This window comes from Trachymyrmex cornetzi, unplaced genomic scaffold (genome assembly GCF_001594075.2).
Source record: "Trachymyrmex cornetzi isolate Tcor2-1 unplaced genomic scaffold, Tcor1.1 scaffold498, whole genome shotgun sequence".
In the NCBI taxonomy this organism is placed as follows: domain Eukaryota; kingdom Metazoa; phylum Arthropoda; class Insecta; order Hymenoptera; family Formicidae; genus Trachymyrmex; species Trachymyrmex cornetzi.
Window position 1 is genome coordinate 38,892 of NW_017299804.1, and position 18,582 is coordinate 57,473.

The 18,582-nt window shown below is 34.9% G+C and overlaps 1 protein-coding gene across 3 annotated transcripts; it reads right to left on the bottom strand.

Moving 5' to 3' along the window:
- Window positions 1-10,268: 10,268 nt before the first annotated feature.
- On the bottom strand, window positions 10,269-17,081 carry LOC108765516 (spindle assembly abnormal protein 6 homolog). 3 transcript variants are annotated; one of them, XM_018514277.1, is made up of 5 exons: window positions 16,937-17,081; window positions 14,709-14,816; window positions 14,153-14,588; window positions 11,051-11,181; window positions 10,269-10,769 (listed from the first exon to the last, which is right to left on the bottom strand). In XM_018514277.1, exons 1-5 carry the CDS (start codon window positions 16,969-16,971, stop codon window positions 10,289-10,291), a joined length of 1,191 nt encoding a protein of 396 aa, XP_018369779.1. In that variant the 5' UTR covers window positions 16,972-17,081; the 3' UTR covers window positions 10,269-10,288. The 3 variants fall into 3 exon arrangements, with proteins under 3 accessions (XP_018369779.1, XP_018369778.1, XP_018369780.1); XM_018514276.1 differs by having other exon boundaries at window positions 14,153-14,816; XM_018514278.1 differs by lacking the exon at window positions 16,937-17,081 and adding an exon at window positions 14,895-15,034 and having other exon boundaries at window positions 14,153-14,816.
- Between the last annotated feature and the right edge of the window lie 1,501 nt (window positions 17,082-18,582).

Here is an 18,582-nt window from a genome sequence, read left to right on the forward strand (position 1 = left end):
CTCTGATCTGTAGGCTCCTTCAGGCTTCTCTCCGATATAATTATAAATTTTTATTAATTATCGGTAAAGTCAACGTTTTTCAATTATCCCCAAGCTCCCGGGCCCCATTGATAGTCACGAAAAGGACCAACGATCTTTAATAGTATCTCATCTGTGTCTTAAGATGTACCAAAGGCATAGAGAATGAACTGCACGATTCGTGTATCAAAATGGTCGATAGGGATGAGAGAGATGGACCGTGGCAGACGGCCATTTCTATATCTTTCCATTCAATGGTGTAATGGGAGAGAGAATGAGAGGGGGATTGGCCGTCTCCCACGGACCTCTCTCTCATTATTGTCGACCACATTTAATACACTACTGTTATGTATGTGGGTATAGGGCGAATGGTGGAAGGAAATGGAAATAGATCGAAGCCGCAATATGTAGGTACAATCCTCGTACACTGAAGCGAACTATTCTTTGTTTATTTTAATAACTTTGTACAGACGTGTGTTTTTCTTCTCTGGCGCCTAGCGCGTGCGTCCGCCACATACATAATAATAATCTCCCTAGCTTGTTCGCAATCGATACCAACATCGATAGTCAGAGGATATTGCGCGCCCTCGCGGTAGCGCGAATCAACAACTGCGCGCGTAAAACAACTAAACTAAAAGCCTCTAACATTTCCTCTCGTAAAAAGAAAAAAAAAAGAACGACTATGGTTTATAATATTCAGGCTTTTTCCTAGCCCTAGTTGAACGACGCAAAACTATTTCACGTCAGTTGATCCCGGTTGTGGGAGAACAGGCACATTATTAGCCCGGGAAACATTATTACGATCCTCCACTGAGGGTTCCGATGAATCCCAGTAGTATTCATCATTCGATGACTTGTCCACAGCAGAAGTCTTATCGCCTATGGAGCGAATTTGGTTTATGTGTCTAATCCAAGAACGACCATCATCCAACAAAATTTTATAATGTAATTTTCCTAATATTTCGGAAACTACCGAATTTCCATTTTCCTCCTACTCGGTAGTTTCTACAAGCCACTCGCTCTCCGCACAAAAAGTATCTAACTAATGTATTTTGGTTCACTGTTTTCTCTTGTTTCGTAGGGAAAATCAAATCTAATCTAGTAGATAACTTCCTGCCTAGGAACATTTCTGCGGGGGTCTTATTTGTTAACGCATGAGGTATAGATCTATACTGTAACAATATTTTACTTAAAACTAGATCCATATCCGCTGTATTGCAATTTGAACGTTTCAACCCTTGTTTGAGAGTTTGTACAAAACGTTCAGCTTGACCGTTTGTGGCAGGGTTGTACGGTGAGGTTACTTTATGTACAATGCCGTTTGATCGCAAAAATTGCTGAAATTTATGCGATACAAACGTTCTACCATTGTCTGTAACTAATGTTCGTGGAAGACCGAATGATGCAAATATTTGCCTGCATTTCGGAATTACAGTTTTCGCTGTGATATCTTTAAGAATGTGCACTTCAGGCCACTTCGAATAAGCATCAACCATTATTAAAAACATCTTGTTTAAGAAAGGACCTGCAAAATCCATATGAATGCGTTGCATAGGAGCCGCGGATGGCTGCCAATGATGAACTGTAACTTTAGGTAAATTGTTTTTATTCATATTGCAATTTGCACAATTCTTAACGACTTTTTCTATGTCATTATCTATTCCGGATCACCAACAGTAGCTACGAGCTAGTTCCTTCATTTTCACGACTCCAAAATGACCTGAGTGCAGCTCCTTCAATATTTGGTATTGTAAAGATTTTGGAATCACCACTCGGTGCCCTCGCAGAATGATACCCGAATGCAAACTAAATTCGATCTGATCTATGTTGAAACGGTCTGATTTATGGATTTGTTTTCCTGTATGCAATGCTTGGAATAAGTTCTTTAAACTCTTATCTTTATTAGTTTCGAATGCAATTTTACTCGCTGAAATCGGAAGTGTCCAACGTATCGATTTGAAAAGCATCTATTACGTCGCTACTAGAATTTTGATAATCAATGGGAAGTCTCGATAAGCAATCCGCATTAGCATGATTTTCCGATTTCCTATATTGAATCTCATAATTAAATCCTTGTAAAAAAATAGCATAACGCTGCATTCTCATTGCAGTGTAAATTGGTAAACTTTTAGTAGGTGATAGTATTTGCACCAAAGGACGAGGGTCAGTTACCAACGTGAATTTGTTACCATAAAGAAATTGAAAAAATTTCTTAATTCCGTAAATTATGGCGTAAGCCTCTTTATCGATTTGCGAGTATTTTTGTTGTGTAGGTGAGAGTGTTTGCGAAGCGAATTGTATTACACGTTCTGAACCGTCCGGATAACGATGAGAAAGTACTGCTCCTACACCGTACGAACTGGCATCAGTAGCAAGAACCAACGGAAGCTTAGGATTGAAATGCATTAGAACTTTGTCACTTGTGAAAGCTTCTTTAGCCTTTTTGAAAGCAATTTCACATTTTCTCGGCCATATAAATGGTGAGTTTTTTTGTAGTAATTCATTGAGTGGATGTAATATTGTACTTAAATTTTGAATAAAACGTCCATAATAATTAATCATTCCAGTGAAAGCTCGAACTTCGGATATATTCTTTGGACGTGGCATTAATTTAATAACTTCCATTTTGCTTTGTTCCTTATGTATACCATTTTTACTAATTACGTACCCGCAATAATTAACTTTATTCATAAAAAAATTTAATTTTTCTACATTGATACGTATATTATACTGATGTAACCTCTTTAATACCTCGTTAAGATGATCAAAATGCAATGCATCAGTTTCTCCTGTTATTACAATATCATCGAAAAATATAGCAATGCCGGGAATACCTTGTAAGATATTTTCTATTACTCTTTGCCAAATAGTAGGACCCGACGCGATACCGTACATTAATCTGTTAACTCGATAAAGTCCTTTACACGTGCTAATTGTTAGACATTCCCGATGCTCGGGGCTACTTCTAATTGTAAATAAGCCTGCTTCAAATCGATTTTTGAAAACGTTTTGCCATTAATAAGCTTTGATAACAGTTCGTCGATAGTTGGTAAGGGATGATCGTCTATTAATAATTGAGGATTAACTGTCGATTTGTAGTCACCACAAATACGGACTTGGCCGTTACTTTTAATGATTGGAACAATGGGTGTAGCCCAGTTTGATGTTGCAACTTTTGAAATAATACCTGCATTCTCTAACGTGTCTAATTCTTTTTCAACAAGTGGAAGAAGTTTGAAAGGAACCGGACGTGCTCTAATAAACACGGGAGAAATGTCAGGTTTCAGAATTAACTTAGCTTGCAAATCTTTTATTGCAGATAATTCCGGCGAACTTAGATTTTTATACTTATCCAGTAACATACGAATCTTATCATGAGCATGTACTGACAATTTATCGACCGAAGCATCGCATGCCAAGAAATCCGTTTAGTAATTGACGTATCCATTCCCTGCCCATAAGAGGTTTTCTACGGCCTTTTACCACGTAAATATTTAACTCATTATTACTCGAATTATATTGAACATTTACAGGAATAAATCCTTCACAAGGTATAACGCGACCGCAATATGATACTAATTGAAGATTAGTACGTTGAAGGGTCGTTCCTGGAAATAGACGAGCTATATCAGATAGACTCACAATTGAAACAGCAGCTCCGCTGTCCACTTCGAACTCCATAGGTTTTTCGTTTACCGTCAGTTTGATAAGAAACTTTTCTCTATGATTCTTATGTTCCAGACTCAAAATTTCCTGTAATTGATTAGCAGAGGCCCTGCCCTTGAAACATACGGTGCTAAGATGGCCCTGTTTTCCACACAAATGACATTTGACTTCGCGACTCAAGGTACACTTGCTAGCCAAGTGTGGCTTACCGCACCTGAAACATTTTATATTAGTATTTGCTACGCTTTTCGCCTGAGAATTGGAAGGATTTTGACACGATAATTTTTTTGTAGTAAATTTCGCCTTCTTTTCTGTATTCTTGCCGGGAAGTTTCTTGCCCGCCTTTAGGTAGTCGACATCCACCGTCGATGAAATACTTTTCTTCATTTGCTCTGTACTCTTTTCCGACAGTTCCATTGTGACGGCGATTTTTACTGCTTCGTCGAAATCCAAATCCTTGCGCTCGAGAAGCCTGGCTTGTGCCTTCTTATTTGAAAGCCCGAAAACAAACTGGTTGCGTAATGCTGTTTTCAGGTAATTTCCGAACTTGCAGTGAATGCTTAGCTTGTGAAGAGCGGCCACAAATTGCTGGACTGACTCTCCATCATTCTGTATTCTTTGGTGAAAACGGTAGTTCTCGGCAATTTCCAAGGGAGCCGGCTCATAAAATTCTTGTAATTTTTGAACTAGCAGATCGTATGGTTGTAAAAACGGATCATCCGGATCCAGCCTGTCGCAAAGCACATCGAAAGCCGTTGGCCTCACGTAATGAAGCAAATACGGCACTCTTGCATCATCTTTGATGCCGAATATGAGAAAAGCACCTTGTAAACGCTGCACCCACCTTTTCCAAGTCGTGGATGACGGCTCGAACGCCTCAATTGCAAAGGATCCCGGAATCGCTGGTTTCTGGTCAATGGGTACAGTTGATTGCGACATTTTGTTGCACAATAATCAGACTTGCCGAATGCGGTGGCCCTATCCCATCCTCGTCGCCAATTTACTTGTTATGTATGTGAGTATAGGGCGAATGGTGGAAGGAAATGGAAATAGATCGAAGCCGCAATATGTAGGTACAATCCTCGTACACTGAAGCGAACTGTTCTTTGTTTATTTTAATAACTTTGTACAGACGTGTGTTTTTCCTCTCTGGCGCCTAGCGCGTGCGTTCGCCATATATATAATAATAATCTCCTTAGCTTGTTCGTAATCGATACCAACATCGATAGTCAGAGGATATTGCGCGCCCTCGCGGTAGCGCGAATCAACAACTGCGCGCGTAAAACAACTAACTAAAAGCCTCTAACAACTACTTAGATACGAATCGCGCAGTCCATTCTCTATGTCTTCGAGATATACACATTAGATATAACTTTAAATCGAATTTCCACTTATTTTACTCTGCGTTGACGGTGGCGACACAGAATCAGACGGCAGCCTGGCGAAACCGATAGCCACACACACACAAGCACGAGCCCATATACACTTGCCGATTAAGGGCGACTTTTACCAAGCTCCGGTTAGCTTAACCAGTCTAGTAACTTTGCAGGTTTCGAAACAGACGAAGAAAAAATGCAAAGAGAGAAATTATAAATGTAAATGTAAATATATTAACTCTTTAGTTCGCATTTTTTCTCCGACATCTATTTCGGTCAGAATACTGCAAAGTTACTAGACTGGTTAAGCTAACCGGAGCTTGGTAAAAGTTGCCCTAAAAGGTTGCAACACTTTTTAAATGGATTTCGGAATGCAGCGTGCTTACTGAGTGATTGGTTCTTATTTATGAATAAGGACCAATCGCTTGGTGAGGAGTAGGCTGCATTCCGAAAACCATAGAAAAAAAACTGTTGCAACTTTTTAGGTTATGGCTTCGAAGCATTTGTAGCGCCAAGTGGACCGCACTCTTATAGCGAATTCGACTGGATGCACTCAGTGCGTATTAAAGCCGTCGTACACAAAATAACGTAAAGATATGTTTATACATAAACACAGAAATCGATTAAATCCTGAAATACTCAATACACTTTACTTTTATACTCAAATTAAATCAGTGTATAACGGATTTAATATGCACCAGTGCGCACTAATTCTTCCAATCGAATTCGCCATTAGAGTATATCTACACAAACTTGCATAGCCGTATAAATGTATGCATAAAGACAGGGCTGAGTAAAATGCCTTTCAAATTCCATTTAAAATACTAATTGTAAAATACTTTTAAAAAGTGTATTTAAAATGCAAAATAGATTTTTCGAATCCATTTTAAATGTAAAATGAATAAATAGGTATTTTAAATAGTTTTCAAATGCAAAATGGTTCGACGATATAGGAAATTTTATAACGAATAATTTAAAACAAAACATCAAAATCGGTTAAGAATTGTACTACTGTCAGTCGATTTTTGTTCAAAAAGTGAACCTTTTTTCCCACTGTGCGGCATCCCATAGGGTGCTGTCCCATAGAGCGGAAATTGACAACGCAACGAAACTCGTGTGCGTGCGTCACAGCGCCTCACCTCGATAAATAATTGAACTTACTGCGTGAAAAATAACATCGAAATTTTTTTTGCGTGCCATTTTGTTATTACGTGCTTTTCCCGGAATTTTATATATTTTTCACTACTTTCAACAGCTGTCAAATCATGCCAAAAAAGCCTTCACTTTACGTGTCTTTTATGATTATTTATTGACTGTGAGGGGAGATAAGGGGGGTCTTCTTCAATTTTTATAACTTTTTTAAAGCGATAATGAAAAATAGACAGGACTCTCAAATATTAAAAAATTTAATCGACATTAAAAAGGACATATAAGAGTCAAATAAATACTTGAATATAAATATATCACATAAATACAAAGAAATTTAATTAAAGTTTAGAAAACCATTACATGTTTCAGCTTATTATTAAGCCATCTTCAGATGATCCATAATTATTCCTCAAGATATCCATATATATTCGTTAATTCATAATAGTCCTTGATAAATTTTTGAATGCTCGATGGGTGTCTAGAACCAAAATTTCTTTCTCAACGATTTACAGATCAAAAGTTTGAAATTTCTAGATATTGCATGTATTGCCAAAAGAAAACTATTAATATTGATGTATGCGAGAAAAACCGTATGTTAGATAAAATTGTTATGAGAACACTCACCGTACATTCGAACATCTCAATGTGATAATCAAAAATTAGTCAAAAATATCAGACTCAGAGATAACAGAGTGGTCAAATATATATAAAAAAAGTCGTAGATAATTTGTGAAACAATAAAATAAACCATGCTCGTGAAGTGATAATTATCAGTCCAAAATGTAAAGATAAATTGTAAAAAAAATGTAGTTTTAAAAGACTGCTCCGAGATATGTATTCACTAAGACATCTCACCACGTACTGATTTTTATTTAAAATTTTACCGATAGAATGGTATGACATCAATAGCGCCAGTGTCAAACTTTGTTTATAATAGAAATATATGCTTTAATAAGATCTTCAGTGTCAGTTTGAAGATTAAGACTATTCGTTTGTTTTTTAATATTTAGCATTTCCGAGATCAAACGTTTATTTTAACATGGTTCTTCATCTAAAACTTTAATGTTATCCCAATCGAAATCATGTTGCGTTTACATCCTATGTTGTTATCACAGAACGGGTAGTCGTGTTCCAATTAATATGTTTGCGATGTTCTGCAATCCTTGTTTTTAATTGTCTGCCCGTTTGTCCAACATAGGATGCATCACATTCATTGCAACAGATCTTATAGACAACGTTACATTTTTTTGATTGTTCTAAACTATCTTTCTGCACTTTAATGTACTTGTTTAGCTTGTTAGTGCTGTGAAATGTAATTTTGATGTTATCATTGTGCATATGTTTGAATTTATCCGTGAGCCTTGGGATAAAAGGCATCACAAACCAAGATACATTGTTATCAGGATCTATATTATTTTCTTTGTTATTCCGTATTTTAAATTCTCTTTTATGAATGCTATTAATTCTGTTGTTGATAATGTCAAAAATAAAATCAAGTGGATAGTCATTATATAAAAGCGTATTGATTATAAAATTTATATTTTTCAAATGATATTCTTCGTTAGAAAGCAGTAAGGTCCTATCCACCAAATTAAAAATTATTTATCTTTTTTGAAATGTGGGATGGTTGAAAAAAAAGTTGATGAACCTGCCCGAAAAGGTTGGTTTCTGATACCAATCAAACCTTAATTGTTCATCAATGATCATTATCTTAACATCGAGAAAATTAAGAGTTATCACCAATCTCTAGAGTAAATTGAAATCGATCATGAACAGAATTAAAACACTCAAAAAATGAATCTATCATTTGATCTGGAATCGCGGCACACAGATCGTCCATATCTATAATAAAAAAGAACTTTTTTCTAAACTTTAATTAAATTTCTTTGTATTTATGTGATATATTTATATTCAAGTATTTATTTGACTCTTATATGTCCTTTTTAATGTCGATTTAGTTTTTTAAAGCGATCTCATCATTTTGTTTCATCCAATTTCTCTTTATTCACAAATGGCACGCAAGAAAAATCAACGTGTCATTTCTCGCTTATGGCATCACGATTTCAACATGGTCGCCGTGACTACTCAGCAGCTTTAATTACAAAAAATTTCCGAAATTATCCTGTTTTCAGACGTTCACTTAAAATCAGTTCCTTAAACGGTTAAGAAAATAAGCAGTTGACTATATATTTTCTCTTGAGTTGCATCATAAACTTTGATTTTCGTTTTGCTAATTTTCTTCTACATTCTATGATTAACTTTTGCTTTTTCTGTTTTTTTATAATTTTTGAAATCTTCAATATATACAGAAGAGAGTGATATAAATCTTATTTCAATATTATCCCGATTAATATCTAGAATCCAATCTAATTTTGATTTTTCTGAATTCTTATTTTAATATACTTACACATACAATTTTTATTATTTTATGCATACATAATTTTTAACTCTTATATAATGTGCTTCAATATTTACATATTTACAATAATATTTTGAGATAAACAAGGTATATAGAATAAAAATGCTTAGTTATAAGAAAGATGCAGCATGTGCAAATAGCCAACTATGAAAACGTTGGATCAGAAAATGTTAATACATTGGAAAGTTATTTAAACACGTAGAAAAATGTATAAAATATATTTGCAGCTCTACATCCTATGAAACACGCATATTTCTAATTTTTTTATTTGAGTGTACACACACACATATTGTGTGTATCAGAAGATTTCTAACATAGAAACTGTAATGCTACTTCTGTAGTGCTGGCTTGTTTTATTAAACAAAAAATCAAGTTATTATTTTCTTAACAATTTTCTGTTACTTCATAGTTGATAATGATGTCTACTTCAAGTACATTAAAGGGACAAAATGGGCGGCAATAGCAAAAAAAAAGACAAGAAAGTGTAGATGACAATTGTTCCCCTCTTCCATTATCAGTCGCAAGAAATCATGGCATTCGGGAGACTTATTCAAGAATATATTTTCAGGAAAAATCTCCATACACAAAGGATCGTCCTCATGAACGCGAAGGACGTGAAAGTCGTGATAAACAATATCCTTTTTTATGCATCAAATTTAATTAAGTACAAATATTATTCTTGTTATTTTTACAACTATGTTTTTTTTACAACTAGTTGATTTGATATAATAATAGGTGCGGTCGAGTTGCCGCTACGAATGCTTCGAAGCATTCGTAGCGGCAACTTGACCGCATCCAATGTTATGTAATATCATGTGACTAGAACATTTTTGTGATACTTGATGTGATATGACAGTATATTAAACATTGTAGCTAATTAAGTGTTAACATAGCTTATGTACTATGTACATAGAATGAATCGTACAATTATTGAGTACAGTAAATAGTTTTTATATGACATTTTCTTATTTTAATTAACAAATTTTGCTAGTATGTGTATTAACATGGTTCAGCGAATATTAAAATTATGTTTATTAATTATATTTTTGTTGATTATAAATGAACATATATGAAAATAATATTTAACACTTAATTACATTACTCAAATATAACTGTTATTAATATTTTATTCCGTTTATGAAATTTATAACATTCTGTTTTGAATTTTCTAACACAAATATATTGTTTTTTTAGAACTATAATTTTCATTATCTTTTTTTTAAAGAAAATCCTTAACTGCTCAATAACTGTATGATTTATCCTATGCACATAAAATACAAGTGCTTAATATGATCCTTAATTCAAGTGCACCAGAAGGAGTTCAGATCCGAAACGAAGATGATGTACAACAACGGAAAGGAGCTCGACTTAACATTTTCTATGCTATGTTTGATGTTGCATGTAATGAACGTAGAATTCAAAATAAAGCAAAAGGATAATCAGTAATTTGTATATTATGTTTTAACATCCAGTTTCATAAAATAAATTATCTAAATGTTCGATACTTTTTGATACATGTTTCAATTCAGTCTTTTCTTCTGAGAGTGAAGAAATCACTATCTTCGCATATGTGCGTCAAGTGTAATTTTCAAAGTTGGTTATTGTGCATGCAATATATTATATAATAAATAGTAAATAATATTTTGAAATGTCTTATTTGCTACGAAGAGGTGTTAACGAAAGTACAAAAATACTGATCGGCTTTGGAACTCTCTTCTTCTAAGCGCTTTAGCCGCGTCTTGGCGTCCTGAAGAATATCCTCGGTAGAACTACTTTCACTGACAATTGCGTTTGTGCTGACAATTCGAGTCACAGGAACTGGCATTTCGAATGGTTGTAATAAACGAACTTCCTTCAATTGGTGTGATAACTGGACGCTGCGCTGTGTGATCTGTTCTATCCTTGATCGTTGCATTTTCACCAGATTTGTTAACTCCAACTTCTCCCTTTGTAAAGTTCTGCATTCATCCATTATGGTACGGCTCTCCCTATCAGTTTGTACATAAATGTCTCTGAGATTGTTTTGAGCATATTGATTCGATGTGCTTCGTGACATTTCCTTCTGCATTTTAACGAGCTCTCGTTGCAGTTTGTTCAAGCCACTTTCGAACTTCCTGTAACTATCTCGTTCTCTTTGCAATCTACAAAAATTATTTTAATTTATTTTAAATAAAAATATTTAAGATAATAAGTAGATGAGTAGAATAAAAAAACCAGAAGAAAAAAAAAATATGGAAATTAGAAATTGTAACTATTGTTTAATTACCTATCAAGTATTTCTAATATTTTTAGAAATTATCTTTTTTTAAATTCTTAAAGGTGGCTTAAAAATACAAATACAAATAATAAGAAACGTAAGATGTGCTGTGGCTGTATGCTCCTTATTATTTGTATTATCTTTTTTCTTGCTTTTACTAAGTACCTGTTAGCTTCTTGTGTTAAGAAATTTTGTTTCATAGATAGTTCTATTTCCTTTTGCAGGACACATTGTGCATTGCTGTTTTTTTCTTCCTTCAATTGCTTTTCTTTCAGGGTCAAAGATTGCATTAAATTCTATATACAGAAAGTAACACAAATAAATATGTGTGTGTAAAAAAAAATATATATATATATATACATACACAATATACACACGCACGCACGCACACACGCACACACACACAACGCTTTTCAGCAAGACATAAATAACAGAATATAACACAGTGAATCATTATTATATTACATACTTAATGTTTTTCAATATTGAACAAAGATAAAATATTTCACTGCATTATACTGCCACCCGTCTCTTGCTCCAAAGTATCCAAAGTAATATAAGATTAGCGCCGAGACACTACCGTGTCTCCAGATATTTAAATTATTTTTTTAGGACTTGACTTTCTTCTAAGAGAGAGTGAAAACTTACACACACACACACACACACACACACACACACAGGTGTTTAAAAATAAAAAAAGAATCCTTTATCCATTACAAAATTGATTATCAAGAAATAATATATACAAATAATTATTTATAAGGTAAAACTATAGAAAAGGGGAGCAACCAACGATCTTGACCTTGACATATGTTGTCAAAATGTCAAGGTCGTGACCCTGAGTGACCTCCCAATAAGTTTTAGCCGTCACTCGTTATTCGTTAAACAGTTATTAACAATCAAAGTTAGTAATTATTTCCCTGCTTGGCAGCGTTCAGGAATTATGCCTAGATAACTTTAGTGTGCATTTTTGCTATAATATATGTAATGTAACCTATAGCTTAGAGTTGTCTGGGCGTAATTCCTGAATGCAGCCCTTTAGGCGTCGTCTACAATACACGAAGTAAGAAGTAAGAGTAAGAAATTGACCAATCACAGTCGATTATTCTTCTCACATTCGACTGTGATTGGTCAATTTCTTACTCTTACTTCTTACTCCGTGTATTGTAGACGGGCCTTTATATGAAGAGTTAGATAATTTTAGAGAGGGAGAGAGGTATGAGGTAGACGAATTTAAGGAATACAACTTTCCACGAAAAGCAATTTTCACTCCACCTCGCCCCTGCCAAGGGGCGCGTGACTTTCCACGCGAAGCGACTCTCACTCCACCTCCTGCTTACGGACGCACGACTTTCCACGCGAAGCGACTCTCACCCCGCCTCTCTCCCCAGCTTCGGGGTGCGCGATTTCCATGCGAAGCGACTTTCACCCTACCTCCCTCCTGTCAAGGGAAATGAAAGTCGGATGCTTCTGAAGGGAAGGTAGGGTGAAACTCGCTTCGCGTGGAAGTCGTGCGTCCCTAAGCAGAGGGGGAGGTGGGTGGGATGAGAGTCGCTTCGCGTGGAAAGCCATTACGTAAGCAAGGAAGGATATAGAATAGTTTCCAATCGAGAGAGAGAGAAAGAGAGGGAGGGGGGCAGTGTGTGAGAAATAGAGAATTATTATATAAAGAACATATTCAGTGTAGGATGAGGAATAAGGGAATTAAATGCTCGTTATTTTTATTCATCCCTTAATTATTACTTCATCGACAAGTGATTTATAAAATCATAAAGTAGGTCGCTTGTAAAATTTTGATTTGTAATAGACTCAATCGATAGCACGGGATCCCATTATATAATGAAAGTCGTTATTTTTTCTCTGATGAATATTAGGGAGTTATTTTAATTTTTCTATAAAAATAGAGTAAAATAAAATTAAGAACCATCGAGATGTCCGCGGAGACCACGATTCGATTATAATCGACAATTAATGCTCGAATACGCTCACACACACTCTCAAGCACCCTCCACACAACATACCAACACCTACACTATTCATCCGAATTCCTCCCATCCCCCTCCCACCCACTACAGAGACCTCAATACACGCCAATAATTACCTGATATATCTTGCTACATCCTTACCCATCCATGCGCACTCCCGCCCCACCTCACTCCCACCCCTACCCTATCCCTATTCGTACTTCTTTTGGATACCTTAATACTCCTCGAAACGTCCTGAATATTTTTCATGGCTTTCTACGTTTTTATCTATCTTCACCCCCACTGTTATCTTACTTTGAACACCTTAATACAGCCCGAAACGTCTCAAACACTTTTCAATTCTCTAGCCAACGCATCCTTACGCACTTCCCAAGCAGCACATATTCGTTTAAAAAACGTTTCACAAATGTTTCTCTGAAACGTTTCATAACTGGTTCTTGAAAATGTTTCTGATTGGTTAAAATCGAGGTTAAAATGTCTATTCGAAAAACGTTGAGGGAACTTTTCTAACTGAGGGAGGTTTTCTAACAAAAAAATGTTTAAGAAATGATCGAAATACGATTCTTTCCGGTATAATTCGCTTTCTCACAGAATTATTTAAATCTTAAATAATGCATTCACACATGTATACATACGTATTTTTTTAAATAAAGTTGAATAAATCATTAAAATAATAATTTTCTTAAATAATTTATTCAATTTTCTTTAAAAAATATATATGAATATATAAATATATTATATTTTGTTCCGTGAAAAAGCAATTTTTTCACGAATAAAGAAAATACTGATTGGTCAGTCATTGGTTCAGTCCAATATATTTACAAATACGTGAAAAATATATTTTTTATCCTCTGTGAACCAGATAGGAAATCAACATGAATCATATGTAGGGATCATATATAGATATGTCTCACATCATACTTATACTTCATAAATATTTATCCTATAATTTAGTATTGGTGGCAACGCACTCTTCAGTTGCACGAAATCGGCAACTTGTGCACCATACTTTTTAAAAATTTTTATTTTGAAACCTTTACTTGTTTTTTATAATTTTTACTTTCAGAGTAATAATTTATTTTATGTATTATAATGGTAATAGGAATTTCAGTGTTTAATTATTCATAAAAGTAAAAATTATTAGCAAGGAAAATGTTTTTTAATCATAATTAGATAGATCTATATATCAAGGTCAAGGACATCGGCAGTTGCTCCCCTTTTCTGCAGTTTTACCATTTGTAAAATATTTTATATGAAATATATAAGTAGTTAAAGGCATTACCTGAGCTTCTTCCACTTTTGCATTTAATGAATTAAGTTGATGCTTTATAACTGTGGCTTGCTGCTTTAATTTGTTTTCCTTTGCCTTTAACTCGTTATCATACAGTTGTTTCTGTTGAATAACTTTTTTCCTTATTGCCTCTATTTTTGTTGCTTCTACAAGATTTACTTCCAAAGCTAAATTAGCTTGCGTCTCCCTGTCGTACATAGTCCTTCTTGTTGATGACTGAGTGTCAGCAACAAGCGAGGCTATCGAGCTCAGAATAGATAGCAACAATGGTGTTTCACTATTCATGTAATTTGATATAATGTATTGGCCCTCGGGCCTGTTGGGATCAATGCCTAAAGTTTCCAGAGTGTGTACTATGTAATCACTTTGCAACTTATGCCTGCTACTACTGCCTCTATCACTCTCATTAGAGGAGCACTGTGGCACACTGTTACAAAAGTTTACTAAAAGTGGGACTTCACTAGCAAATATCGACAGGGTGAAGGAGTAATTGTGACTAAACAGATACTCTGCTATTAACATATCATAAACATATTGTTTTGCTGACCTTGTCTCTATATTCTTACACAGCTTCAGATCCTTGCATTTCAAAGCGTTCACCAAGTTCTGTCGCAGATGTGTTCTGATATTAGATACAATCCCACATTTCTCAAACCTATAAAAATACAGTAGATGCCTTATTAGAAGCAACAATGAACGAAAATATAGAATTTGTATTATGAGTTAGAGTTACACAAACTAGATAATTATCCAGAAGATGCTCCTCATCTTCAATTCCAACGAAATTATGCTCATTTGACATGTTATTGCATGAAACAAAAGAATCTAGCAGTAAAATGTGCTCAGTCGCAAAGTGAGATATTAATCTTAAAATTAACTATTGTAGGTTAGAAAATCTATCACATCGATGACATAGAGAATTACACAAATTCTCTGTTTTATAAACACAAATCCTCTGCTTTGAAAACAAATTCTTTGCTTTAAAAACATAAATTCTCTGCTGTAAAAACAAAAATTATATAGAAAATAATTTTTGTTAAAGCAGAAAATTTGTGTTATTAAAGCAGAGAATTTGTGTAACCCTCTATGCCATTGATGTGACATATTTCTTAACCTAACAATAGTTAAACTTTAACGATTAATTCTTTTAGTACACACCTTATAGCGAATTCGGTCGCTTGCACTATATTAGATCAGTGCATACTAAAAGCTGCTTTACATGAAATTAACAAAGTTAAATGTAAAAGTATATAAATATTTTAAACGATTAACTATCTACTGATGATATAGTCACGTTATTTAACAAAATATATATTGTATAATTTCATTGTCAAAGTTGATTATATTGTATCACTACATTAAGATATTTTATGTAAAGCAGCTTTTAATATGCACTGATCCAGTGTAGTGCGAGTGATCGAATTCACTATTAGTTTTGGACACCCTTACTACACACGTTGGGTCATTCGTGTTCTAAATTAATTTTCATCACTTTTACAAGTATATAAAAATTATTAAACAATTTTTACGTATATTTTGACATCTTTAGAAAGTATTTGTAAAGTTATATTTGTATATTTATAACAAACTATATAAATTGTTATAACTAAATATAGTTAACAAAGTCAGAAAAATGTATTTTTTCATACAAAAATGTAAAACTCTGAAACAAAAATGTTTAAAGAAAAAATATGTTTTAATATCTTAAAGTTGTCATTCTAAACTACAAAAGAAAAAATAGTTCAAGTATCGGCTGTCCAAAAAATTTATTTAATAACCTGAAATGATGTTTTTTTTATATGAATGGCTATAAATTGAAGATATATTGCATCTATATTTTAAACAATGCATTTTACTGTTGCTATTGTGTTAAAAAACTTATAATTTATTAGGAAAATGTTCTTCATAACAGACATTTAATATGAGGGTGCAAAAAAAACCATCATGTTTATCAAAGGCTAATAGGTCTGTTCGCGTTGCATGAAATCCCCAAATATTTTTGCACTTAAAATGAGATAGATATGTATTTGGTTTTGGAAAGAGACAAAGCGAAGATGCCGAGTGTAAAAAATGCGAGCAACGCGAACAGATCTAATATGTTGTTCTCTCTCTCTCTCTCTAGGTTAAATTCTTTTTTAATAATTCGCAAAATATTTCTGCAATCAAACGAGATTAGTTGAAAATAAAGAAAAAAATCAAAATTTCTTTAGTTACAAAAATGTGCACGACAAATGTCATTTGTGACTCCAAGTTGAACTTCGGAGTTATTCTAGTCAATTCTAGTTAAATACACACGAATTAAAGCCGGCAATGTATAAAACTTGTTCTCTATATATATATAATATAATATATATATATATATAGAGAGAGAGATGCCAAACTTTTTCTTAGCAATAGAAAAGAGACCAGTATTTGTGATCAGATGCTCTTTTAGTATTTCAAAGAAAAGAAATGTGCACAAATGACCAAAGGTGTCTAATAAGGGTTAATATTTCACTTTGCAAGACTAAACACATTTTACTGCCAGATTCTTTCGTTTCATGCAAAAACGCGTTGAATGAGCATAATTTCATTGAAATTGAAGGTGAAGAGCGTCTTCTAAACAATTATTCATTTTGAACAGTGAAGTAGATAACTTTGGTGAGTGGTGTCTGTGTGTGTGTGTGTGTGTGTGTGTGTGTGTGCGCGCGCGCGCGCGTGTGTGTGTGTGATGAAAATTTTTTATTTTACTGCGAAAATCGAATATATTATGTAGACTGTTTTATATACATTTACCATGTATATATGGTGGGATAGTAATTACTATCCATATCAAATAGAAAAGTATGTTACGCCTGGTTACGCCGTTATAATAGTCAAATAACAATGAGCACTTTTTTTTCTTCGTTGATCTCTTCCGTGCGCAGGTGAGACTTCTTCTTCTTCTTCTTTGCTAAGAGTGGCCTCGATTTCTACCACGGAGTCGATACGGCCAGAAACGATATAGCCGCTCCAAGCGGCGAGTAACATGAATTAAGAAAAGAGTAGCGTAGAAATAATTGGTGCGTTCCGTATCGCGCATGATGTGCATGATGCATCCATTGTCCTTGTTTAACGTTTGGTGAGCAACAAGGATAAACGATGCATTATGCGCATCATTCGAGAAACGGTACGCACCCAATATGTTGGTATGGCCGAGTGAAGTCCCTCGCGGAAACGCGGGCCGGGCGGGGGAGTTTCAAATGCGAAGGTTAGAGGCTTTGAGGAATGCCAAAAGAAGACGACACAATTTGGCCGAGGGCTTTTTTAATAAGGCTCAGTTTCACAATTGACGGTTAATTCTTAACCGAGGTAACAACTTATTCATTATCTCTTTTCAATTTTAGAATTGGAAAAAGATGAGAAATAAGTTGAACCTCGGTTAAGAGTTAACCGTGAGTTGTGAAACTGGGCCTAAGGGAAAGATATCTCTAGGAATATTCGGGAAAGTAGTATCAATGAATGTAGTAAGCTTGACTGATTTGGGGTTGGTGATAGGACAATGAAAAACTATGGGTGCGTTCCGTTTCTCGCATGATGCGCATAATGCATCGTTTATCCTTGTTGCTCACCAAACGTTAAACAAGGACAATGGATGCATCATGCACATCATGCGCGATACGGAACGCACCATATGTGATTGATATCCTGGTGAGGATCTCCGCAGGGACAGGCGCTCAAGCGGACCATATTCTTGCGGAACAGACTGGCATTCAAGTTGTAGTGGTTAGACCTGATGCTGAGGCGTCGTCTACAATACACGGAATAAGAAGTAAGAGTAAGAAATTGACCAATCACAGTCGAATGTGAGAAGAATACTCGACTGTGATTGGTCAATTTCTTACTCTTACTTCTTACTCCGTGTATTGTAGACGACACCTGAGATCATAGACATATGGCGAATTCTTCTTATTTATTGGCTGCTTCCATAAATAATGAAGAGACAATACGGCCAGATCACGTCAAAATAATGATGCATTACCATTAGAGTTCCTATAATGAGAGACATGAGGGGCGACGCCTCCGTGATTGGTCGCCGCCATTTCTAGGCGCTTTCGATGTGTTAGCCCGGATCCTCATACGGGCAACAGCGCTTTGACACCGAACGCTGATTGGTGAAAAACGGATGATGGGGGTAAATTTTACCCCCACAACCGGCTTTTCACCAATTAGCGCTCTGTGTCAAAGCGCTGTTGCCTGTATGAGGATCCGGGCTTAAGCCAGCAGCATACGATGCTTGTTTTCTTACTGGATTGCTAGCTGGATTAGATTCTTGCCATGGTATTGGCTGCGATGCTGGCACTGACAGTGCCAAAATGAAAATTTTCATAAGGTTACTTCAAATTTTTGATTTTACGTCCGCCATCTTGGATCCGCCATTTTGAATTTTATAAATGTGACAT

Coding starts and splice junctions, on each gene's coding strand:
- LOC108765516 (XM_018514276.1), bottom strand. CDS start 16,971: ATGGATAGTAATTACTATCCCACCATATATACATG. Junction 14,817..16,936: donor TATCCCACCATATATACATG/GTAAATGTATAT, acceptor GTATTTTTATAG/GTTTGAGAAATGTGGGATTG. Junction 10,770..11,050: donor TTAACACAAGAAGCTAACAG/GTACTTAGTAAA, acceptor TAATTTTTGTAG/ATTGCAAAGAGAACGAGATA.